The sequence below is a fragment of the Vanderwaltozyma polyspora genome, genomic scaffold (assembly GCF_000150035.1).
Source record: "Vanderwaltozyma polyspora DSM 70294 KpolScaffold1070 genomic scaffold, whole genome shotgun sequence".
NCBI classification, from domain to species: Eukaryota; Fungi; Ascomycota; class Saccharomycetes; order Saccharomycetales; family Saccharomycetaceae; genus Vanderwaltozyma; species Vanderwaltozyma polyspora.
The window spans coordinates 59,592-83,912 of record NW_001834640.1 but is presented as its reverse complement, the minus strand read 5'-3'; the positions used below and the strand labels follow the sequence as shown (position 1 = coordinate 83,912).

General features: G+C 32.5%; 12 protein-coding genes across 12 annotated transcripts in view; 4 read left to right on the top strand and 8 right to left on the bottom strand.

Annotated features, from left to right (window-relative positions):
* EMC5 (Emc5p) lies at positions 1-210 on the bottom strand (the record flags this gene model as incomplete). Its single annotated transcript, XM_001643962.1, has 1 exon — positions 1-210. A coding segment is annotated over one exon (210 nt), but the record flags the coding sequence as incomplete, so codon positions are not given.
* A 320-nt stretch (positions 211-530) lies between these two features.
* On the bottom strand, positions 531-3,854 carry IRR1 (cohesin subunit IRR1; the record flags this gene model as incomplete). Its single annotated transcript, XM_001643961.1, has 1 exon — positions 531-3,854. One exon carries the CDS (start codon positions 3,852-3,854, stop codon positions 531-533), a length of 3,324 nt encoding a protein of 1,107 aa, XP_001644011.1.
* Positions 3,855-4,659: 805 nt separating this feature from the next.
* ATG45 (Atg45p) lies at positions 4,660-5,346 on the bottom strand (the record flags this gene model as incomplete). The annotated part of the gene is made up of 1 exon (XM_001643960.1): positions 4,660-5,346. One exon carries the CDS (start codon positions 5,344-5,346, stop codon positions 4,660-4,662), a length of 687 nt encoding a protein of 228 aa, XP_001644010.1.
* A 482-nt stretch (positions 5,347-5,828) lies between these two features.
* Positions 5,829-6,998, bottom strand: YKE4 (Zn(2+) transporter YKE4; the record flags this gene model as incomplete). The annotated part of the gene is made up of 1 exon (XM_001643959.1): positions 5,829-6,998. One exon carries the CDS (start codon positions 6,996-6,998, stop codon positions 5,829-5,831), a length of 1,170 nt encoding a protein of 389 aa, XP_001644009.1.
* A 426-nt stretch (positions 6,999-7,424) lies between these two features.
* Kpol_1070p33 (uncharacterized protein) lies at positions 7,425-9,077 on the bottom strand (the record flags this gene model as incomplete). Its single annotated transcript, XM_001643958.1, has 1 exon — positions 7,425-9,077. One exon carries the CDS (start codon positions 9,075-9,077, stop codon positions 7,425-7,427), a length of 1,653 nt encoding a protein of 550 aa, XP_001644008.1.
* A 1,507-nt stretch (positions 9,078-10,584) lies between these two features.
* On the top strand, positions 10,585-11,862 carry BCY1 (cAMP-dependent protein kinase regulatory subunit BCY1; the record flags this gene model as incomplete). Its single annotated transcript, XM_001643957.1, has 1 exon — positions 10,585-11,862. The coding sequence occupies one exon, from the start codon at positions 10,585-10,587 to the stop codon at positions 11,860-11,862; it is 1,278 nt and encodes a 425-aa protein (XP_001644007.1).
* Positions 11,863-12,204: 342 nt separating this feature from the next.
* ERG28 (Erg28p) lies at positions 12,205-12,651 on the bottom strand (the record flags this gene model as incomplete). The annotated part of the gene is made up of 1 exon (XM_001643956.1): positions 12,205-12,651. One exon carries the CDS (start codon positions 12,649-12,651, stop codon positions 12,205-12,207), a length of 447 nt encoding a protein of 148 aa, XP_001644006.1.
* Positions 12,652-13,170: 519 nt separating this feature from the next.
* Positions 13,171-14,322, bottom strand: MEI4 (Mei4p; the record flags this gene model as incomplete). The annotated part of the gene is made up of 1 exon (XM_001643955.1): positions 13,171-14,322. One exon carries the CDS (start codon positions 14,320-14,322, stop codon positions 13,171-13,173), a length of 1,152 nt encoding a protein of 383 aa, XP_001644005.1.
* A 477-nt stretch (positions 14,323-14,799) lies between these two features.
* Kpol_1070p29 (bZIP transcription factor) lies at positions 14,800-16,545 on the bottom strand (the record flags this gene model as incomplete). The annotated part of the gene is made up of 1 exon (XM_001643954.1): positions 14,800-16,545. The coding sequence occupies one exon, from the start codon at positions 16,543-16,545 to the stop codon at positions 14,800-14,802; it is 1,746 nt and encodes a 581-aa protein (XP_001644004.1).
* A 3,435-nt stretch (positions 16,546-19,980) lies between these two features.
* On the top strand, positions 19,981-20,439 carry SPO73 (Spo73p; the record flags this gene model as incomplete). The annotated part of the gene is made up of 1 exon (XM_001643953.1): positions 19,981-20,439. The coding sequence occupies one exon, from the start codon at positions 19,981-19,983 to the stop codon at positions 20,437-20,439; it is 459 nt and encodes a 152-aa protein (XP_001644003.1).
* A 534-nt stretch (positions 20,440-20,973) lies between these two features.
* PRM2 (pheromone-regulated protein PRM2) lies at positions 20,974-22,923 on the top strand (the record flags this gene model as incomplete). The annotated part of the gene is made up of 1 exon (XM_001643952.1): positions 20,974-22,923. One exon carries the CDS (start codon positions 20,974-20,976, stop codon positions 22,921-22,923), a length of 1,950 nt encoding a protein of 649 aa, XP_001644002.1.
* A 552-nt stretch (positions 22,924-23,475) lies between these two features.
* The window catches only part of NOT3, a gene marked incomplete at both ends in the record, with an annotated part of 2,152 nt that continues 1,306 nt past the window's right edge, over positions 23,476-24,321 (top strand). Inside the window, one exon of the mRNA XM_001643951.1 lies at positions 23,476-24,321. Within this exon, the coding sequence (XP_001644001.1) occupies positions 23,476-24,321 (846 nt within the window).

The window sequence follows — 24,321 nt, the reverse complement described above, 5'->3', positions numbered from 1 at the left end:
CTTTTCAAATGACATGAAAATACCAATTGTGAACAGTATCATTCCAATATATGCCTCTAATTTAATATCTAATGGTAATGTAACACCAACATACCTGGAACTATTTATACTTTGTGATCTAACTAATCTATGGAATTCAGAACTGGAAAATCCAGAATGCATCAATTGAATTATAGCAACTACAACAAATACCTTACTTAATACACTCATGTCTATCCCTATAACTTCTTACACTTGTCTTTTATTCCAGTAGTTTATTCACTTAGTATGATTAAGTTTCTAAGATTTCAATTTTTTATACGCATTTAAGTTTCCCATACTAAAATTAACAGTTCATGATTTAATAAAATATGTACTGACTAAGGATGATTCTTGATATGGAAAATGGAAATGTTCAGAATTGGTTGTTATTATAATTATAAGTATTATGATTATTATTATTAGTTATAACTAATTTTTTTTATAACGTATTGATATTCATACTAGCTAGTATATAATTATTTTTCTTATTCTCTATAAAATAATAGTTATTAAGAATCTGAATCCTCGATTGGATCATTATCTATCATTTCAATATCCTCTACATGATGACTTGTTCTTTCTGGAGAACCTTCGATTGGGTCCGATTCGATATCTCCAGCAGATGATAATAAAACAGCTCTATGTTCCGGTTGATGAATATTTTTTTGTAGCTTATGTGGTTGTTTTTTGGAATTATTTTCAAAAATTGTTTCATCAACAATACTTATAAATAATGGTCCAAAAATATCTTTATTCAGTTTAACTCTTTCATTGATATCCCCTTTAAGTATCTTTAGTTTTATTAGCCCTTTTAATTTGATAGTAAATAACAGTAATTCGGCCTCTACATTGTTAAATACGCCGTTATTTTCAATGTCATTAAAGTTAACATTTTCACCAGCTAGTCTCTCTATATTCTCGCCAATCTCTTTAGAGAAAATGGCCTCTAAATATAGGAAAATTTGATATAGAATGTCTGACACTTTATCATGTAAATAATATGGGAAATTTTCCTTAATACTTTCCTTCCATGAGCTTTCATTTTCAGGTAAACTTATGTCAAATATTTTTAAAGCTGAAACTATATCCATTAATGAAGTGCTTATGTTTAATTTCAACAGCATACACTCTGCCAATTTTTCTGAATTTATATATTCATCATTATCAGTTGTAATTAGAGTTGTATTCAAACGCTCAACTATTGACGCTATCATTTGAATGACATCAACTGAAACTTCGACAGTCGCGTCAGTATCAATGGAATTTTGAATAATTTCTGTCCATTTATGAAGTTGCCATGTAACAATTAAGGTTAAAAATCTAAAATTCATCAATTTTATCGTATCAAAAGAACACGATTCAAAAAATTTTGGAACCCTCGATAGAAAATTTTCCATGAATGACTGTAAAAGTTGCTTATCAACTTCCAATTCATAATCCTTCCCAAGAAGAACCATTTTGTTCAAATACCTACCGTACAACGTCGCAATGGTCTCATTAAAATCTATTTCATATTCATTTGGATCCATTCTTTCGATTAAGAACTTTTGAAACTGTAGTTTCAAGTATGATATCTGGTTTATACAAATTTCATTTAGCTCATTTAGATTCATTTTTTTAATAGTTTCTAACGTTGCAGAAAATGACTTATATCTTAAGTCTCTTGAATCACCATCTAACATGCATTCTGAAAATATCCTTAGAATCTTATCCACAATGGTGGATAATTTCTTTTCATATCCTGCATGAATCCAATCTTCAAAAGTAAAAATGTTGAAAATCGATAATATTGGCTCTAGAATATTAATTTGGTGCACTGGCAAATATGTTAAGAGATTTTCAATGTAAGGTAATACCGATTCTGCAATTCTAAATTTTTGTTGGGTTCCTTGAATTGATCCACCATGACAAAGACCACTTAGGATAGCAGTATATATAGTAATATTTTCTGATTTATCTGGCAACAGTAATGTTTCCCTGACTGAATTCTCTTCATCTGAATTTTCCAATTGTAAAAAAGAATATGATAATTCACTATCGTATGTCAGCAATTTACAGATATCCTCTATTAATGAACCATAATACGGATGTAAAAATTCAGCAGCTTGGAATAATATTTCTAGCTTCTCAGTGGAGTCTAAAGCTTCAGAATTTTGTAGGTGATAGATTAAAGATTTACTTAATAGACCAACCAGAATGGCAATCTTAATAAGTGAGTTAGAATCAAGACCAAATATAGATTCGGGTACATCATAACTTGAACTAAATTCTTCACATTTTTCAATCGTCACTCTTGCAAAGAACTTTGCTACAGTTGCCAAAAATCTCGAGTTTTTACTGTGAGATGATACTTTAACTTTTCTATTGACAAAAATAAGACTTGAAAGTGCTAATATTTCGGCGTCTTCCAAATAACCCAGAGGTGCTACTTCTATTAAAACGTTAACAGCGTTTAATCTGACTTCTAAATCAATATCCTTTAAGGCCATATCAAATATTCTTTCTTTGAATCTTTCAAAAAACTGTCTCACTGCCGAATTATCTACTGATTTTTTATTATGTTTAGATATCAGTTGAGGCAAAGTTTTCAATACCTGCAGTCTGACATCAACAGAACTGTCACTTAGTAGCCAACCAAAATACTTTAAAAAAGTAACTTTTAAGAAATATTCAGGATAATGTTTAATCCAAGTAGATAAATGCAAAATAGATTCTGATCTAATAGATTCATCAATATCCTTGAATCTATGAACAAATGATAATTTTACGATGTTGTCAATAATGCCTTCAGTGACAGCTTTGTTACTTTGAAGTTCCTCAATACTAGCCTCTAATTTTTCCATAGTCTTAGTACTTGGTCTTTTTTTCTTTTGTTCTTGAGTCAATTGTTTTGTCAGCTTCGACAGATATTTACTTTCGATCTCCACCACATATTCTGTCAAAGAATCTTGGAATAAATATAAACTCAAAGTAGACACATATCTTAGACATCTGATCTTACAAACAGAGAGAGAGGAAAGCCATGTTAGCAGATCAATCACAAATGGATTTGAAGTTATTTCATTGTCATCTTCTGACTCAGAGTACAATAATTGCATGTCATTTGCTATTTCCATAATCTTTGACATGAACTCAATGAAATTATCATAAAGATTCTTATATTTGGCCTTTCTTTTATTATTTTTGCTAATCAATAAATGAAATTCATGCATTTTTTGTTTTTGGAATAAGATTTGTACTTCTGTAATTGTTTCATTGGATGATTCATTGCTATGAACATCATGCTCTTCAACACGAGCGACTGCACCACAGCAACATAACAATAGATTGATAAATTCCTGCAAAAAATGATCTCTATTCTCTTTATAAGTTTCTAACCATTCTCTTATCAATTCATCTACAGAAATATCCTCTGCAGTAGCTAAAATTGAAAATAATTCAGTTGCCTCGAAATCTTTAACAACTTCTAAATAATGTTCTTGCTCCTTCTTAGAACCACCAAGATTGACTGGTTTAGGCCTCTCAATATCATTTGAAGTTGCCTTTAAACTTCTCCCAGATTTGGACCTTTTAGTACCTACTGCTTTCTTCGCCTTTGGCTTTCTCTTCTTGGACCTCCTAGCTCTGGAAGGCTCTTCATAATCCTCATCTACCTCATTGTTCTCTTCATCAGAACTAGACTCTTCATCAGATATATCTGTCATAGCTGTATTATCATCTGTCTGGATCACACTAACACTACGACCACGTTCATCTGAACTTGGTGAGGAATTACGACTTGTAACATTGGATGACCTCGATCTCAACCTGGAAGACCTACGTACCTCAGACATAACAAACTAAACCGACAATAGTCTCACTTCTAACCACAACCTCTTATACCAAATGATACACTTGTCAGTACTTTGTTTAAAGTAGTCTTGTTTTTATATAAGTTAGGCTTATTTTATTTACGCGTCTCATCTTTAAATTTTAATTATATCACAGTTTTCGCGACTTGTATAACAAATAAGACCTGAAGAAAGTTGAATAATGCACTGTCAATTTAAAGGACTAATGCCATTCTAAAGACGTATATCTGATTACAATGACGGTAACAATTGTTTCTGTTGTTGCAATTGTTTTGATTCTTCTGAATTTTTGTTGTATCTTTTTTGCTATTATAGTTAAAAATATATTGGGAAACAAATTAGTTATACAGTAACCATAAAATATGAGTATCTAAGTTATTTAAAAGAGGTATTTGTAATTCTATCAATGTAAAGGGTTCACTATCCTGCAAATGACCAGCATTTTAGAGTGACAGGTATTAATGGTGAAAGTAAAGTAAAAAAAAAATGTAAACGTAAAAACTTAAACATAGCCAGACCAGTTAAAGATAAAAAAAAATACCCAAACAAACGAAGAAACAAACACAGATTTAAATGGTGGACATATGCAATGGGTATCCTTGTGATGTGTGGTGAATGTGAAACAGTAGTGGTTCAATAAGGATACATACCTTTTGAATTTCGAATTAGCAACGTTTAGCAGACACCTTGATTTTTCTTGTCAGCATATATGAAGAAAGGGAGAAAAAACACAAACAAGACAAGAGCACACACACAAACAAATAGAGAAGTAAATATTCAATTCTTATCATTTATTCAAAAATGTTCTCATCTTCTTGGTGACAGTCACTAGATTGAATAACGGTTTATAATCCGTGGAAAATTCATTTCTATTTGTAAATTGCAACGTACTTTCAACGTTTTCCTCCATTTCATTCATATCCAATTCTAAATTTTCAATGCTGCTCAATTCTCCATTGGATGATACGTTAATATAATCATCTTTCGACTCATCCAGATCCACTGTTGTAATCCGAGGACTAAATATTACCTTGTGAAGGGTATTCTCTTCTACTGCCGTAGAATGTGGAGCATGGCTTACTGTACTTTCGGACATTTCCCTACAATCCAAAGTGGATCCCATTTCATTTATAGTAACATTCTCATCGATGTCATTCTCAGAAATAAATTTACAATCCTTATAGGATAGAATATTATTCAAATGGCCTTCGTTATCCCAAATAGTTTCAAAAGAAGACAAAGTTGTCCAAAAATTACCATTAATTTGAAACTTAAAAATAACATCCTTGTGATCCTCTAAAACTGGAATTTTGCTTCTGTAAACACCATCCATACCAAGCTCCAGATGATACTGGACCGCACGCCAACCATCAAACTCTCCAGTAACTAAAATATCATCAATAGGACCAACGTCACAGTTGATAACCTTCCAAGGCACCTCTAATAAAATAAATGTCAATTTCACCTCTTCCATACCCCCAAAATTCCACAGATATATCTCAAATTAGCCCCTGCCCACTTACAGATAATAAATATTACCTGAGGTACTCCTATAGATACTTTCTTCCAACAGAAACATCAATATTTTTAAATTAATCTCATCGTCATCTTTATTAGTTTTCAATTCTGATCTTAAGTTGATCATCTTTATTGTTTTTTACCCTTAATTACGTTAGATATCGAGACAAAATACACAACGTATTAAATGATAGAACTTGATACATACGACACACTACTATAAATGCCATTATAATACACGATAGGCACTATGGCCTACTATCATGCTAGCCTATAGGTAGGGTCTAAGTGTATTTGAATATCGTTCTAGGAATTTGAAGGAGTTTCACATGTTACCATTAAGAGTCCATTCTTTGAAAACAGTTAATTATACAATTATTTATCGATGAGAGAGTAAATATTTGGGGGAAAAAATGGTAGTGACCATTGTGAGGCGTATCAGTCCGCAATGACTGCCATCATTACAAATCCAATGCAGATTGATATCAATTGTAGTGCCATTGTCTTTAGTTTAGCACACTTTGTAGTTCCTACATTTTGTAGAATTCCTGGAACCGCGCCGACTGCTGCTATGTATATGAATCCACCAGTCGATATTGGAAGCATTAAATCTGTTAATTGGATACCTTGAATTTGAATACCATTGTTGTTATCAAGATTAACCGAACTTGGAAGCTCATTGATAGCGCACCCAATTGCTGTTCCTAGAATTGCTCCGATAGATGTGATTAATTGAGACTTGACAGCTTGAGAAAACGAAAACCCACTTGACAATAATAATGCAAAGTCACCAAGCTCATGAGGCACTTCATGGAACATCACAGCAACAGTAGTGATGACACCGATTTGACCAGAACTATAAAATGAAGAAGCTAAAGCCATACCATCAGTGACATTATGCGCAAATCCGGATAAAACGTTCAGATATGCTGTAATCTTGTTCTCCGATGAACCATTAACCTTTTTCTCATCGTTTGAAGCTTCTTCAGTGAGCAGGTTCTTGTCCTTATTCTTAGATTTTTTATCCTTCTTCGATCTCTTCTTCATATTAGAATCATCTTTCTCTTGCATATACCCTGATGCTGAAATAAGTATTGGCTCTGGTGTTCCACCATGGGAATGAGAATGTCCATGAGAATGAATATGTTCTCCAGGGGCTCCATCTGGTTCAGAAATAATTCTCAATAATTTTTCAATTATTAAAAACATCATAAACCCAACAAACAAACCAGATGCCATTATCGGAACCTTCATTTCTGAATCTCCATCTGATACACTCAAAGTTTCTGGTAATAAATGAAGAAATATATCACCTAGCAATGTACCTAATGCAAATGCTACCAGTGCTGTTAGAAATGAGCTTTCCCCTACACCTTTTTGTAAAGATGGAATCAAATAAACTATAACACAAGGCATAATTTGAATGATTGTAGTAGCTATCAATGCATTATACCTTGGTCCATAAGCAAACAAATTCTTTTCCAATAGAGTTATAACGGCAGACAACTCACCCCTTTCATTATTGTCATGTTGATGATGATGCTTACCTACACCGTGTCCCTTGGTTAAGCCAAAGCATAACACCAAACTTAAAAAGGTACTAATCATATTAGATGTTAATCAACTTATTCGTATTCATAACCATTGGTTAACCAATGAAACAATTAACTTAACAACTCCCCATTAACCAACAACGATCTATTATTATAATATACATATTCGATGAGTTAACTAATTTTTCATAGAATATGTATATTGTGCTAAGGGCTGATGTGGCCTAATTAAGAATTTAAAGGAACGAGATAAAATGAATTAAGACAGACGGACAGATAGACAGATAGACAGATAGACAGATAGACAGATAGTTGGAAAGGTTATACTTCTTAGTAATGAGATGGTATATGATTTTTGATTAGTTTTACAGAACTATGGATAGTTTATAACTTTATACAAAGGTATTTATAATCGCATTTTATTTAAGTTTAGTTTAAATTTAAAACAGTTTTTATTTTTGACCTTGATTTAGTTGGGATGCTATAAAATTAGCGACTTATAAGCGTCTGACTTCGATAGTGGTTCGACGGTTGTTTCTTTTATTTTTTGTTCTAATTTATTAGATTCTATTATTTCATCGGTATCGATTAGTTTAACTTGTGTATTTGGATCTGATACTAACACAACTTTTTTATTGTGGGCTAATTTTGATAAATCGTCGTTAATGTGGGAAATTTGTTTTGACAACATTATTCTGTCATTTGATAAATCCTCTGATTCTTTATAATATTTTTCTTGACTTCTTTGAAGTTTTTTCTCTAGTTCACGTAGTTTAGTAAATTTGGAATCCAGTTTAGCAATTGCCAATTTTGTCAATTCGTCAACTACAATTTTAGTTTCTTCAATATACTTATCCGAAGAAGAGTTTTCCTCTTTAGATCTAATCATATCCATTTGATTCAGAAGAGAGTTAATCGTTGCACTTACGATTTTAGCCACTTCTTCTTCAGATGAATTTATATCTGTTTTTCTATTATTCTTCTTTGTAGATATTATTTCATTGATCTTGGCCTCGTCCATAGGTAAAGTTATATATTTTTCAATACATTGTTCAACAGCTTTAGTTCCTACATGTTCTGAAATTTTGGACCAATCGTCGGCATACATTTCCAATCCTTCTAAGAGCAATACGATTTCTTGATCTGACCATTCATTTGCTGAGAGGAATCTTTTGTTTGTTTCAACTTTCATAAAATCCGAGTCTACGAATTTGGAACCAAAATGACCTTTTTCGTAACAGTTGGAGCAAATATTGGCATCTCTCGAACGTAAGTTATGGTATTGCACGATGACTGAATCGATTCCACATGTATGGCAAATAAAAGTTTTCTCTATTTGTCTTGAAATTTTTTCACGAGTACTTAAGGCATTAAAATCGTTAGTGGAATCATAAACACTTTTCCTTAGCAATAAGTTATGAGGGTATTGATCTGTATTGCTTTCCATATCTACATCTTCATCGTCAAGATCATCTTCGTCATCATCTTTCATTGCAGGAGGCTCCATAATTTTTGTTGGAACGTTTGGTTTCAGGCCTTGTGGAGTGTCCAGGATAAGTTGGAAATGGCCTGTAAAACTTGGGCCCACTAGGGAAGGTTTAGATCTTGGATCGATTTGGTAATTGATCAATCCCCATTTTTCCAAGAATTCGTGAATTTTATTTATAGAGGCGACATCCATGGCGATATTTCTTCTTACGGCGGTCATTGTCAAATATTCGAATGGTGATAATCTATAACTGTTGATCATGAAATTTCTTGCGTCTCTATAAACTTTCTGGGTCTTGAATCTTGAAGAATCGTTGAAGAAATCAGGTAAACTTTTTTTTTCAATTTCATGAATTTGATTAAAATCAAACCAAGATGCAAATTTAGGTACGACGACAGGATGTGATTGTTTTGCTAAGAAACGTAAAGCTTTATCTTCTAATTTTTTTGCTTCTTCTTCGTAATTGATTTTCAATGCATCTTGTTGTTGTTGCTGTTGCTGGAGATGAGGTAATAGAGGTGGTTCACTAACAGATGCGCTTGTGGATGGTTTTGGAGCACCAGTTGAGGCAGAAACACTAGATTCTTTAGAGGTTGCTGGATTCAGTGAAGCAGACTGATCTGCTGGTTGGTTCTCTGAGCTCATTATAATGGTAGACTCTTGTAGTGTGAGTGTGAGTGTATGTATATATATGATATATGTATTCACAAAACAGGGTTCAAATTAAGCTGTACCGATGGGGAGAGTTGAAACTAACGTTGAGTGGTTTCGTTGAGTATGGAAGTAGATGAAGCTGTGATTAGTTTGGCTAGTGGGTGATGTATAAAGCTTTAACCACAACATATTGAAATAGTTTACTTACTGTATATGGTTTATCTTTTAATGTGTTTTTTGTTGGTTGGTGTTGTGAGTTTACATAAAAAAAATGTTTACAGAGAGAAGGATGTAGGACGGCCGGAGAGATGAAAAAGTTTGAGAAAAAATGGAAAATTAGAGAACACAGTCACGTGACGCAGTAGTAAAAGTATATTTTAGATAGAAGTGAGCATACCGGACAGGGTAGAGTATAGACTGGATATGAATGGTTGTATTAGTCTCTAGGCACTGGTGCAGAAATGTACAAATGTACAACTATATATTTACGTTTGTTGTGTGACGAGCCACCCGTTACAGTTCCATTTGCAATTGCTCATTTGCATATATTGCATATTGTATTGTATTGTATTCTATTCTATTCTATTATATATTGGATATATGTATTCAGTATATATCCAATATATGTATACACTAAATGTCACCATCACTTCTTCCAAGTAACTCTGACACAAAGACACAAAGACACAAAGACACAAAGACACAAAGACACAAATACGGTTACCCTGCCATTCCAACATATCACCCACATCACGTGCACTCGATCACCACACACGTCATCAACCAAGCACCATCGCCCGCAAGACAAACGGAAAACGGAAAAATTCGTCTCGTCTCGTTCACCTTCACCTTCGAAACGGGAAACGGGAAACCCAAAAAAAAAAAAGGCTCCCCCTTGAATCCCAACCCATCCATGTTCAGGAAATGAAATGATTATTAGAAATTGCAATTTCAAGAATTTTAAGCATTTTTAACAAAAAACATAAAGTAACTTAAATTTAATACAACTATAATTGAATTAGCTTAGTTTATCTTTTTTTATAAGAAACAATTTATTTGAAGAAAAGAAGCTCTCTCTCTTATCTATTTTATTTTCATTTTTATTTTTTTTTAATTTTGTTTCGTTGTCAGTTTCAACACCTTCCTACCTATCGAAACTAAGTTCACCTAGATCAAGTCAAGTCTATTCTATTCTTATCTCTGTTTTCATACAACTTACTTCGACTACCGTATTCAGATCAACGTGTCAAAGAAATAGTCTGTGTTTTCCCCATCTGTATTTATATTATTATACGCTTACTCCAGTCGCATAATCATATATATATATACATACACACTCACACTCCAAGGGTTATTGAAATTATTCTATTCCCATAATTACAATAAGAATTAAAAGTTGAATCGGATTTAGCACTACACACCCACATCCCCCCCTACCTTTACCTTTTTTTATATATATTTTATTTTATTTTTTGGGTTTACATCACAAGTTTGGAAAATGGGTTTAACAGAGGAACAAGAACTAGAATTGGGTCAATACAGAGCAGCTGTAGAACGGGATTGCCCTTCTGATATCATCCAATTCTCAGCGAATTACTTCAACTGCAAATTGGAAGAACAGAGAAAACTCTTCAAATCACAAATCAATAAAAATAACACCCCACCAAGTATAACTTCCGCAACTCGCTCTTCTCAAGTAGAAACTGGCGACCGTTCACATCTACTATTCAAATCACCATTCTCAGAACACGACCCTCACACTACTAATGTCATCCACAAAGAGGACCCTTCTGCAAAGGACCCTTTCAAACAAGATTTCTCATTCGACCAACGTGAAACAAAAATAGAAGCCTCAAACTCACCATTGGATCTAGCAAACAAAAATGAGGAATCACTAAAACATAAAAAAATACCAATGAACTTCAACGCCTTGAGAAGAACTTCTGTCAGCGGCGAAACTTTCGAACCAAACAACCTCGAAACCGACTGGAAACCTGAACACTATTCAGAGAAAACAGGAGAACAATTGAAAAGATTAGAAAAATCAATTGGTAAAAACTTCTTGTTCAACAAATTGGATAAAGATTCAAAAAAATTGGTTATCAACTCTTTGGAAGAAAAAAGAGTGACAAAGGGAACAGAAATTATTAAACAAGGTGATGAAGGTGACTATTTCTACGTAGTCGAACAAGGTACAGTAGACTTTTTCGTCAATGATTCAAAAGTTAGTACCTCAGGCCCAGGTTCAAGTTTCGGTGAATTGGCATTGATGTATAATAGCCCTAGAGCGGCCACAGTCTTGGCAGAAACAGATTGTGTGCTTTGGATGTTGGATAGATTAACTTTTAGAAAAATATTATTAGGCAACTCATTCAAAAAGAGATTGATGTACGACGATTTCTTGAAAAGTGTCCCGATTTTATCGACTTTGACTACTTATGATAGAGCAAAAATCGCAGATGCTTTGGAAACAGAACTATATGACGCAGGTTCCATAATAATCAAAGAAGGTGATGTAGGTGAAAATTTCTATTTCATCGAATACGGTTCAGCTGATGTAATTAAAGAAGGTGTAGGCATAGTAGCTAATTTGAAGCAACACGATTACTTTGGTGAAGTTGCTTTGTTAAATGATTTGCCAAGACAAGCTACTGTTAAAGCCACTTCTACTACTAAGGTAGCTACCTTAGGTAAAAGTGCTTTCCAAAGATTATTAGGTCCTGTGGTTGAAGTATTAAAATTAAACGACCCAACTCGTCCTCATCATAACCAATAATGACTTCTTAAATGCACATAATATTAATTTTCTATGGTTTTTTTACCTGATAGCTATATTGTATATAACTTTCCCATATAATTTTAGTACTAGGTAAATAACTATGTTATTCAATTATAATCCATTAAAGTTAAAACCTAACTTTCTATCGACCGTACCACTCTGACAATATTTCTTCTTCGTTTTACTAACATGGTTATTCATTCATTACATATAAATCTACATATAATTATATATCTGGAATACTTTATGAAATTGAATAAATTAAATATTGTATCTAAAAATCGTAACTAGATCAAATAAAAAATGAAATGGTATTGGCTAAAATCAATTGACTATTATTTACCATGCTGAACCAGTGTAATATTCTTTCTGGTTGTACATCCAGGTCAAAGAGGTTGAAGCAACAACTAATGGACCCAATAAACCTTTACCAAATTTACAGGTACCAAAAATCATCCATTCAGAACCAAAATGAGCTAAAGCAATGATATAAGAGATAAAAGTCAATTGGAAAACATGTTCTTCGTTTAAATATAAAGCACCATATAATCTAATAACGGAAGAAACAAAGGTCCAGGTACCAAAAGTTCTAGCACTCAATTCAGTAGTTTGTTGTGGTTTTCTTTCATAAACTCTACGAGTTAATTCTAAACCTGAGATATAAGTTTGAATAGAATTGAAAACTGAAACAACAGAAATAAATAGTAACCATTTTGGCAAATAACCTGGAGGTAGACTTGTTAAACGTTGTTGGGTAAATGAAATAACTTCGCTGAATGACAACATTATGGTAATAAGATGCTTGGTTTCTTTGATTGGAATTGTTTAAAAGTCAATTGAATAAATAGTTAATAACTTTGGCTTCCCTTTATTTTTGCAAAAACATTCCTATTTTTTTATATATATAGATAGAAATCATGTTTGTCAAATTCTTCCTATATAAAAAACTCATCGCTCAATATACGAGAAATGTATGTTTAAGGATTATAAGAAAATATCGTATAAATTACCTCGAATTTTAAAAGACATCAAATTGCATGTTGGAATTTTTCCTGCTTCCACTAAATTTTCATCTCCCTTGCATAAATCTGGCATGTTGCATATATTGTTTCCCTTGACAATGTACTAATTAAAAATAATGAACATTAACGTTGACTTTATTTATTCAGTAAAATCTGGATTGTTCAAGTTTTCCCAGTACGAGAATCGTTTCAGGGCTTATTACCGATTTATTTCACTGTCAGCAGTGAGTTTATTTTCCATTCAGTTTAGGCCATAGATTCTTTTTATGAATACTTGATCTTATTATCGAATCTGCGGCCAGTTGGTTAGTCTAAACGTTGCTGTTAAGTCAAGGTCTCCTGACATCAGTAAAATACTTTGGATTGAGATCCTTTTAGAATCGATCTTTTTAAGAAACATTTGCGATTGGTAGTTTTGTCTATCTTGAATTATCTTCCAATTTATTTGAGAAATCACGGTTAGCAAAGTATCAATTGAAATATTTAAAAATTTATATTTTTGTTTTGGTGATAAATGAACTTTATTAAACTCATTGGATATGTCATTGATGTACTTATTTGAAATAATTTTTAATCGTTTCAAATAAATCTTTTCGTATGCTTTCTTGGGATTTTTATTTACTATGACACCGTTGATTAGGATTAGCAGATGAGACAAACTTTCAATTAGAAGGCATATATTTTCTATAATAACAAGTGATTTCATATTATTCAATTCAACATTGGTATCTAGAAGGGATAAGTTTAAAATATGTGTCACAGTTCTAAAATGAATTTTTGCGAATTTTCTGGCATTTGTATTTAATGTTTTATGATTATTATTGCATTTTTTCAAAAATGGTTTAATTATTCTACCGTATTCTTGTTTTTGACCTTTTATATTCGTTAAAAGATTATTCTTGAGGAATCTAAATATCATTGTTTCTGTAACAGTCCTGACGTAGTTTGTGGGCATATCTTCATTAAACGAGAAATGAGAAACAATTAGTATTTGGAAACATTTGAATAGGTTATTTAAGAATATTTTATCCTTACTTTGATAACTTAAAGTTTTCAAGATCAAAAGGACTTTGTAGCGTAAAAAATACCAGTTAATAATATCTTTATGAGTAATCTCATCTTTAAAACTCTTTATTATTTCAATATTTGAGTAAATATTATTTTTCAGATCACTTTTCCAATTCATCAAATAATTATATATTGGTTCGATTTGCATAAATAAAGCAATATTATTGTTTAAGAATTGTAATTCAGATGGAACCAATGTATACAAAACCTTTGAATCCACAGATTCCTTTATAGTAATTAATTCCTTGACCTCAATAGCAGGTCCATATTTGGAAGTCAAGGTATTCCATAAAGCTTTGTTCCTATTTTTAATAATACCAAAACATATAATCCAATCCTCTTCAGTAATTCCAATCATTTCACTCATTTCACCATAACCTTCTTCAGATAAAGATCTTCAGTTTACCCCTTTGCTTCACTGTGAATTTAATGAATTAAATGAAGTTAAGACTATTTAAAATATATCAATTTAGCCGCCTAAGTAAATTCACCTGGCTTTTTATACTCAAGGCTCTCTCTCTCTATTGGGAAAACCTCTTTTTTTTCTTATTCTGTTTGGAATGTGAAAGCTAGACATTCCCTCATTCTCGGAAATCATGAAGAAGTATATCACGTGCGCATAATATCATATAAACTACAGAAATTGATTAAACTAATGTCAATAACTACATCCTATGATATGAAGGAATATATAAATACTTATAAATCACGAAAAAATAATTATCTGCAAGGTTGAATGAGAATAAAATTGATGAATTATGATTTTCAGTGTCCCTTTTCAATTGAAAATTTGTCATCTCCTTTTTAAAATTTTTGTTAATATCATTTGATTCTAATCATGATACTATTCTGCTTCTTCCATTTTGACAACTATACCAGAATTATCAACTTCACAAATGCCCGAATCTATCATTAGCATTTCTTCAATCATTTTCAGTGATTCTTTACCTGTTTTACATTGTTCCAAATGAGATTCAAAGAATTTTTTAAATTTAGTCACTAGTTTTTCATAATAGTCTAATTTCTGTTTCATGATTTTATTATCTTTAGATATTTCATCAAAGTCCCTTTGTAATTGTATTTGAGCAATCTTCTTCCTTTGTCTACATTTAGATGCTGCAATTCTGTTTCGTTCCAGTAACCTTGCTCGCTTCCAGGCAGTTGTACCAGGAACTGCCATTGTCAACTCTTGGTATGCTTGTCTCGAGTATGGCATTCCATCGAAATCAACGCTATCATCACCATTTTTATCATAATCATATATAGTGTTCTCTTGCACTATAGAAACATCTGGGTCTGAAGTAGAGTGTCGTGGAGTGTTGTTATTAGACATATTCGGAGTTGCTTGTTGTAATGTTTGTGTGAGCTGAGCAATGGATGAGTTCGAAGCTTGTTGTGGAGGAGCAGTCGGAGGAGCAGCGGCAGTCGGAGGAGCAGCGGCAGTCGGAGGAACAGTAGCAGGAGGTTGATGCTGGTGTTGATTCTGTTCTGATTGTTGTTGTGATGGTTGTGAAACTGGATGTTGTTCGTTGTTATTCCAATTTTGTCCCATATTCACTTTAAAATTCTGTGAAGGCATCATGTTTCTAGCTACATGATTCATCATGGCCATTTGCTCTTGATATTGGACATGACTGTAATTTCTTTGCTGCTGCTGTTGTTGTTGTTGGTGTTGGAAACTCGTACCTGCCTGCAGTGGCACCTGTCCACTGTTATTAGTATTGTCCATATTTTGATTATTGTTAGCATTGTTTGCTGTTCTATTGTTGTTTGAAACGTAGGAATTTGGAGGGAGATTGTTTCCTTGTTGAACATGGTCGTATCTATGTGGCAATGGAGGTGGTTGAGTGTTGTAAAGATTCTCTACCGTCTCCAAATCTTCACCTAACTGACTAATTTGACCATTAGAAATAGAAATACGTCTTCTTCTACCAGGATCATCGTACATTAAAGAAGACTGGAAAATAGGAGGGTTAGTCATTGGTAAATGTGAAACATCTACTCCAAATGGTTGAAAGAAAGGCGATAATGCTTCTTGAATGGTAGGATCGTTCAATGAATGAGGATTGTTCGATATGGACATTGCTAACATATTTTGTCTGAAATTTGTAGTGTTGCTATTGCTATTGCTATTATCATGAATGGTATTATTCGTATTTGAAGAACTATTTGACGTATGCATTTGGGTTGAACTTATTGCTGAGTTTTGCTCATTTACTGGTGGACAACTTGAAGAGTGTGTTCTTATTGGATTTTTTTCATTGATATTATTAGTTGAGATCGAATTTATTTCAGCTCTCGAATTTGTATTATTTCTAGTTGTTCCACTACCATTGCAATTAGTCCTTGTTTCATCTGGGGACAAGTGAGCTAACTCTGCACTGCTCGCCACTTTTTGACCAGTTTCTGCCAATACCTTTTGACCTAATAACAGATCAGCAAATAATGGTGGTGGTGGAGGCTGGTGTTGCTGTTGATGATGAGGAAGTTGTTGTTGATGTTGTTGTAATTGTTGACGATCTGTCGGATGAGCAGAACTGCTGCGGTGACCAGAAGCTAGGTTGTGATTACTAATAAAATTCCCAGTCATACCTGCATGTGAGTACCCTTCAATATGGAAAAGAACAGTTTAACGTGTCTACTATTTGAAATAGGTAAAATAATGAGAACAAGAGAAGAGAGGCGGGGGGCCAAATGGTGTAAAAGGGCCAATAATAATAATACTTAATAAACCGCTATGAATACCGTTTATTTTTAACTTAAATAATAATATATTTATAGATTCAAGTTACCTTTTCCATATTAAACATATATATGTATAAATATATATATTTATACATATATATGTTTAATTAAGCGAAACGGTAATGAAGGCATTATAATAAATCGAAATGAAATATTTAATTCTAATTAGGAAGATAAAGAGGGAGGGGGGTTCACCTTTCCTTTAAACAATGAGAAAGTAATAAGAAAATAGAGTGGGCTACAGTCTTCCGTCTGAGAAGACCAAGAAAAAAAAAATAAAAGATTTCGAAGTGGGAAATTGAAATTTTAAGAAACCATCATCATCATTATCATCATCAACAGCATTATTAATCAATTCATGAACTTCTTAGTTTGATGGATTAATTAAATTGAGTATAAAGCCAGAATAGAATACGTTTGAACCACAACGTTCGAAGAAAAATTTCTTTTTGTTTAAAATGACAACCTGAAAAAAGGAAGGGGAGCCATAGCTTTACTTTAAACAAAATGGACGTCAACTTTCAAATATTCTCAGAGGAAACTATGAATAAGAGAGAGAGAGAACCTAGCTTTACTGTTCATTCGTCTATTGTGTTGTTCTTGTTCTTGTTCTCTTGTATTTTGAATTGAAGTGAAGCTTGTTAGAAATTTGGCAAAATTTTTTTTTCTTTTATAGTACCATTCCTCAGCAGGAAAAAGTGACAAAACTCAGCTTGCTAAGTTTCACCTGGAGCATGGACTAGAAACAGCAGGAAAATATAATATATTGTTAAATTATAATCCAAACATCAGGGAAAAAAAATAAGAAGATCAGAGTTAAATGTACAAGAGAGGGACGGGGTACTCGGAAGAAGAGCTTAACAAGGTTGGAGGGGTTTGGTTGTACACAGATCATCCAACATAATTTCTTGATATTATAATTCAACGTAAGGACTAAAATGGATAGAGAGGGAAGCAACCAGAATAAAATAAATTATAAAACCAGAAAAAACGAATATGAATATGAGTATTTCTTTTTTAAGTTGCTTCCCTTCGTATTTGTGTTCCTTTTTATTTTTTCTAGACATTATCCAAGAAAGTTACTTTTACTTGCTTGCTCGATATGTTATTACCTTTTAGTTGTTTTTTCTCTGTCTCTACCCATACTTCACAAACAAGGTAAATTTAAAGATTGGGAATAATCCAGAAGAACTTACTAAGTCTAAGCAGTACCAGTATATTATTCCTTTTTTGCTACTTTTTCACTTCAAGCAAATTAAATAATTTTATTGAGAGAGTTTTGTTTGTCCGCCTGTTTCTCTGTTGGGTTGTCAGTTGTGCTCTTCGATTCATTTCCTCTTCTACTGCGTGTATGAGCCCTGCAATTCCCACATTTAATTCTAACAAGTTTCGAAGAAATTGTTCTGTTTTAATAGATCACAGATAAATTTAATCCATCTCTGAAATAATTGAATAAACTCAACTCGGCTCCGAACCACATGTATATTAGTTTGAGAAAATACGATAAAGAGCAAAGGAGGAGAGATATAGAGAGAACCTTGATGTGTGATGAAAGGTGAACCCAGGCGAGACCTTTGAAGAAGAGGGTCGCTGGGAAGTGAGGGAAGAAGGAGCTATAAGAAGGAGCTATAAGAAGGAGCTATAAGAAGAATAGAATTAATGAGACCTTGAAGATGGTGAGAAGTGAAGATAACAGACGTAAAAAAATAAATATTCTTGATGTGTTTGTTTGTTGTATGTATAAATTTAATATTTGATGTAATTTTTAACATGATAAGAAAAGTGTTGTTTCTTTTTTCTCTCTCTTAGGTTGCCTTCGCTTTTTTTTTTTTATTGAAAGGGCAGAAGATGGATATAGCTCTTCGGATATGAGGGTAATTGGAAGAGTATATCTATTGCAGGGGAGTTTCGGCCGTAAGCAGGTTGAAATTGATTGAAAAGGGTATTTCATGCGAATGATCAATCTATTCATACAATGTACACACACACATTAATAACGATTTGAAATGATGGGAGATTAGAGTAGAGTAGAGTAGAGTAGAGTAGAGTAGAGTAGAGTAGAATGGATGGAATAACCTATTGCTTAGTACATGCCACATTTCCTTAGTAAGTCTAGTATTTTTGATTTAAACGTAATAAATCCTGAGCTGATGTGCTGTAACATGCATGTAATTATAACTGTAACTGTAGTTATAGTTGTGTTTTAAGTTATATTGGATAAGATTAGTTTATTTCAAAGGAATTTTTTCTCTTTTGCCATTACGTATTTGGTTTGGGTGTATAGTTAGCAACAATCATCAATGAAAACCAAGGTAATGTACCGTACCAGAGGTTTGTTCAGAAGAGACAAGTGTATTGCATATGTGAATATGAATGCGGTGCACGGGAGTGTATATAGTTGTAAGAAGTAGCTCTCAATTGTTCTTGTTTAACTATGATATACCGTGCTTTGGCTTCGTTGTTCAAAATAAACTACAGATCATTATTGATCAAGTAAAGAGTATTTAATTCTACCGAGACAGAGAGAACTTGTTGTGCATTCTGTGATGCAGACAACTCGGAGTTTTTGAGGTTATGTTGTCCCATCGTAAAATGTGATACACCCTTCTAAGGTAATATCTTTTTAATTTATTTTAATTTATTTTTTATGGTAACTACACAGCTAGCAAGATATCTTTTTGTTATATTGATTGATATCGAAAAATCTACCTTATTTATTCGCTGGCAATGGCTGCATTGTAAAGATTCTTCCTAAAACGAATATAATAAGAAATATGCAGCACAAGATATCTGTACAATTTAATAGTCCTTGAGAATATTATATATGATTGATTAATTAGTTGAAGCCAAAAATTTGAGGTTTAATCTCGATTTTACTAATACTGTATTAGAATAGTCGATGGAATTATTCAATTATTAAATATTTTGTAAAAATTAGTTAGAAAACACACACCAATGCTCTCTAGATACTGCGTTTATTGATCTCATTTTTCATTCAATATTTTGTGTTGCTAGGGTTGCATTCTTTTGTGTTGCCTAGTTGAGTTTCTTCTTTCCTGATTATCCACGGTTTAGGTGTATCTGATTTTACTCAATGAAGATGAAGACTAATTTGGAAATAAAGAGAATAATGATATGGAATCTAATATTAAAATTGAAACCTTGAAACAATTTATTCTCTCCATGTATAGTGTTCAATTGATACGTGTTCTTCTTGGTATTTAATATTATTAATGGATTTTCTTTAAAAAAAATATCTCTTGTCCTTTTAGTCTTTTGTATGCATATGCTATTAACCCAATTACCAAAAATGTTAGGTTTGTTGGCTACTATAGATAGTCTACCGGAAGAGGTAATCATAGAAAATGAAAGAGGCATATCTGTTTTAGGATATCCATTGTTCTCTTCAAAACTATTAGTCCCACAATTGGATCCGCCTCAATTTCAGTTATACAATAAATTACAGAATAATCTAGTAAGTATTGTAATAAACAGACTCAACATTGTCACTTCAATCGAGAAAATATTCCCGTTGAATCTCAATGAAAATAATCACAATTACCACTCAACTGATAATTGTAAATGGTTTGTGCTTATGGATTACAATGGAACATTAGATTCTGACGATCAAGGATGGTTTTATTCATGGAATTTCAACAATAATCGATGGAAATCTAAAAATGGGATAGTTAGAAGAAGAATCTGGATTCGAATGTCATCTTCAAATGATTATATTTGAATATCATGGTGAATATAATTATTAACTGGTATATTTATTATCTTCATTTCAATTAGGTCTATTATATTTATATATCTTAATATATATCGACTCGCGTCGCTAGCATATGGACAGAAGCGCGTCACAACATGAATATCATTTAGTACGCAGTACTTCCCTCATGCTTTTTTTTTGGTGATTCCTCGTCGGATTCGTTTTGACTAGAAACGTTTTTAAATAGAGACACATTATTTTTTCATCTAATCTTCAAACATTTTTAAAACAAGTTCTTAACCGCTGATATATGATATGGGCTTAGCAAATTGGCAAGAGAACACCATCCTTTTATTAGTATAATTATATTAATTGCTATATAATATATATCGAATCATGTATTTTATATAAATAATTTGTTTTATTATCTCAAAACTTATTAAAATGAGCTTTTATATTAGGGGAAAGAACAATGTTGTGTAACTGAAAATAACAATAACGACATTTAACACTAGTACATTCTAGTGATTCAACCCTTAATTCCGAGAAGTTTTGTATATAATGCTAATTAATAATCTGAGTTTGCCTCAAAGGCTAGTGCTATGTTGGTTCAAACCTTGGTTACTCCACACCTTGGCACTTCTATTGTTAGCAACATGGTCACTAAGATTTTTAGTAATTACCTCTATATCACCGACTCTTTTGCAAAAAAGGAACGAAGAAAATATAAGTCCAATAGACTCAAACTATACCATTTCGTGGAATCATACTGTGAATACTTCTGTAATTCCCGAATTGCGAGGATTAGATAATATTTGGAATAACTTTATCAATGAAACTTTACAAAATGCTGATGATTCAATAACTTGGTTACTGCATGAGTATTGGTTCCCAGATTTGGAATCTCAGTTGGATTCCTGGAATGCAACATTTTCATTAAAAGTAGATGAAAAATCTCAAGAATTACAAACTCTGAGTTCAATTAATAATACAATTGTTACAAAGTTAATCACAAACTCTCAAATTATAAACGACACTTGGAACAATATTGCCGAAAAGGGATTTCTTTTAGAGCCTTCTCAAAACTCAGATTATTACAATCAATTAACTGCAAATTTTTCCTTGAATTACTGGTTTCTCGAAGATATCTTCGGCAATATCACACAACAAACTGAATATTTAACAGACCTGCTCGAAGGAATTGAATTTTCCATCGTTGTCCCAAATAATTTCTCATTAAGCATAAATGAAAATTCAACAAAATCTAAATTTTACGATTTATTACAGTCGTTTCAGTCTGATCTGAAAAATATCACCGAGTCATTCTCCATGATTCATTCAAATACATCCACCATTATCGCATCTCCACAATTAGCAAAAAGGGAGATCTTAGATTCAAATGTGCAATTGACAGAATCAACAAATTTGCATGAAAAAATACAGACTTTCACAATTTTGTTTGTAGTTTTATATTTTGTAATTGTTATAATATCGTCTATTTGGGAATGGTTGAGATACAGATGGGAATCTCAGTTGATTAAAACAAGATTCCCGGATATTATTCAATATGTTAAAAAGGAAGAGGTAACATCTCTTCAGAGATTAAGGAAACTATTATTGCAGCTGAAATCTTCGGTTAACAATATTATTACGTATCAATGTTCGAATTTTTTATTTCGAAGATTCTATATTAATCAGAAAAGGTGGGACAAATTTTCCGCTTACTTATACTGGATTTTCACTAATGGAGTTTACCTGTGGATTATATTTTTAAATGTTATAATTTACTGGGACCTGATCGAAAAAAATTCGATGACTACAATTAAAAATTCGCAAATATTTGGGAACAACTTGTCATCAAAAGAACAGCAAACGTTCACCAAACAAATACCAGTAACATCATCGACATTCCACAACGACAGTATTTCAGTAAACCCCTTAGACCATCTAGATTTGATTAATAAAATTTCTGAGTCATGCAACGAGATTGAAGTAAAAGTGAATACACTACTATCACAAATTGTACATGACAGACTTTACTCGCAAACAAATGGATATCTAACAACTGTAATAAATTCTACCAATAACCAAATGATAGAATTGATTGATAAAATCAATAATTATGATATTATAGAAGTTAATGAGTGGACATATAACAACGCGACACTGCCAATTTCGAACTTTCTTCTAAATAGTACCAATCTGCCAATGGAAATAATTTCAAAATCAATAAATCTGACATTAACAGACACTTTAAAGCTTCAATTAAATTCAATAACTTCTGGAAGTTTAATTATACCAAATCAACAGCAACAGCAGCAACAGCAGCAACAGCAGCAGCAACAGCAACAGCAGCAGCAGCAGCAATTACCACCTATAGTACCATACACAGTTTCAACTTCTTTAAAACTAGATCACATCAATACTGCACGCAAATGGAGTCTAATTATTTGTGGCATAATCATCATAGTGCACCATATAGTGGGATACCTGATCTTTGTAAGAGTCTAATTGTTAACTAACCTATTCTACTTCATGCAATGCAACGAACACCCTTTACTTATACATCGAATATTGGATCAAACATTAGAAATAATCACCAGCAACGGTATCTCATCACCTCTATTAATTTTTCACTTTGCGGTTTTGGTTACTTTAAACTCGAAAGCTTTGCGTCCATTTGTTGAAAAATAGATTGAAAATTTTGATATTACCTCATGAGTGGATACCATCGGTAATAGGATATGATCCATTTTATGTTCCTGATCTTGTCGAATTTAAGACTATCATCCTAAGAATAATCATATTTAACAATATTTCCAATATTTCCTAGCTATTAACGAGCATAACTGTCTTTATTTCCATAACCGAGATAACACATTAACCGTTTAGACTATTTAATATATTGGGATAGCGCTTTAAAATATCTTCGAAATTTGGAGATATTATTTAAATAATAAATTGCACCAATTTTAATAACCATATCATTCTTCAGAGAGTTTTAATTTCAAAGTTTAATCTATTTATTTATTTATTTTACTGTCCTGATAGTAAAGGTTTGAGATGGCTCATAGAAAATTACAACAAGAGGTAGATAGAGTCTTTAAAAAAATCAACGAAGGTCTTGAGATCTTTGATACATATTATGAAAGACATGAAAACTGTACGAATAATCCATCACAAAAAGATAAACTCGAGTCTGACTTGAAAAGAGAGGTTAAAAAACTTCAAAGGCTGAGAGAACAAATTAAGTCATGGCAAAGTTCTCCAGATATTAAAGATAAAGATGCTCTCCTGGACTATAGAAGGTCAGTAGAAATTGCAATGGAAAAATATAAAGCTGTGGAGAAGGCATCGAAAGAGAAAGCCTACTCAAATATTAGTTTGAAAAAGTCTGAAAATTTAGATCCAGAAGAACAAGAAAGACGAGATGTGTCCGAAAGTCTATCGCAAACTATAGACGAACTTGAGAGACAATATGATCTTTTACAGGTTGAAATAGATAAATTAACGCTTCTGAACAAAAAAAAGAAAACAGCATCAGCTGCAAATGATGACAAAAAAGAAGAGTATAAAAAAATACAAGCAAGATATAGATGGCACCAACAACAGATGGAGCTAGCCCTAAGGCTGTTGGCTAATGAGGAACTGGATCCACAAGCTGTTAGAGATATTGAAGATGACATAAAGTATTTTGTTGAGTCCAATCAGGATCCAGATTTTGTAGAAGATGAAACAATATATGATAGCCTGAACCTGCAATCAAATGAAGCTATAGCGCATGAAGTGGCTCAATATTTTGCATCTCAATTATCGGAAGATGTTGCTGATGTTGAAGAAATGTCAAAGATTCCAAACTTTCCAAGAAAGAACAACGTAGTTAGAAAGAGAGGCCAGAAAGCTGCTAAA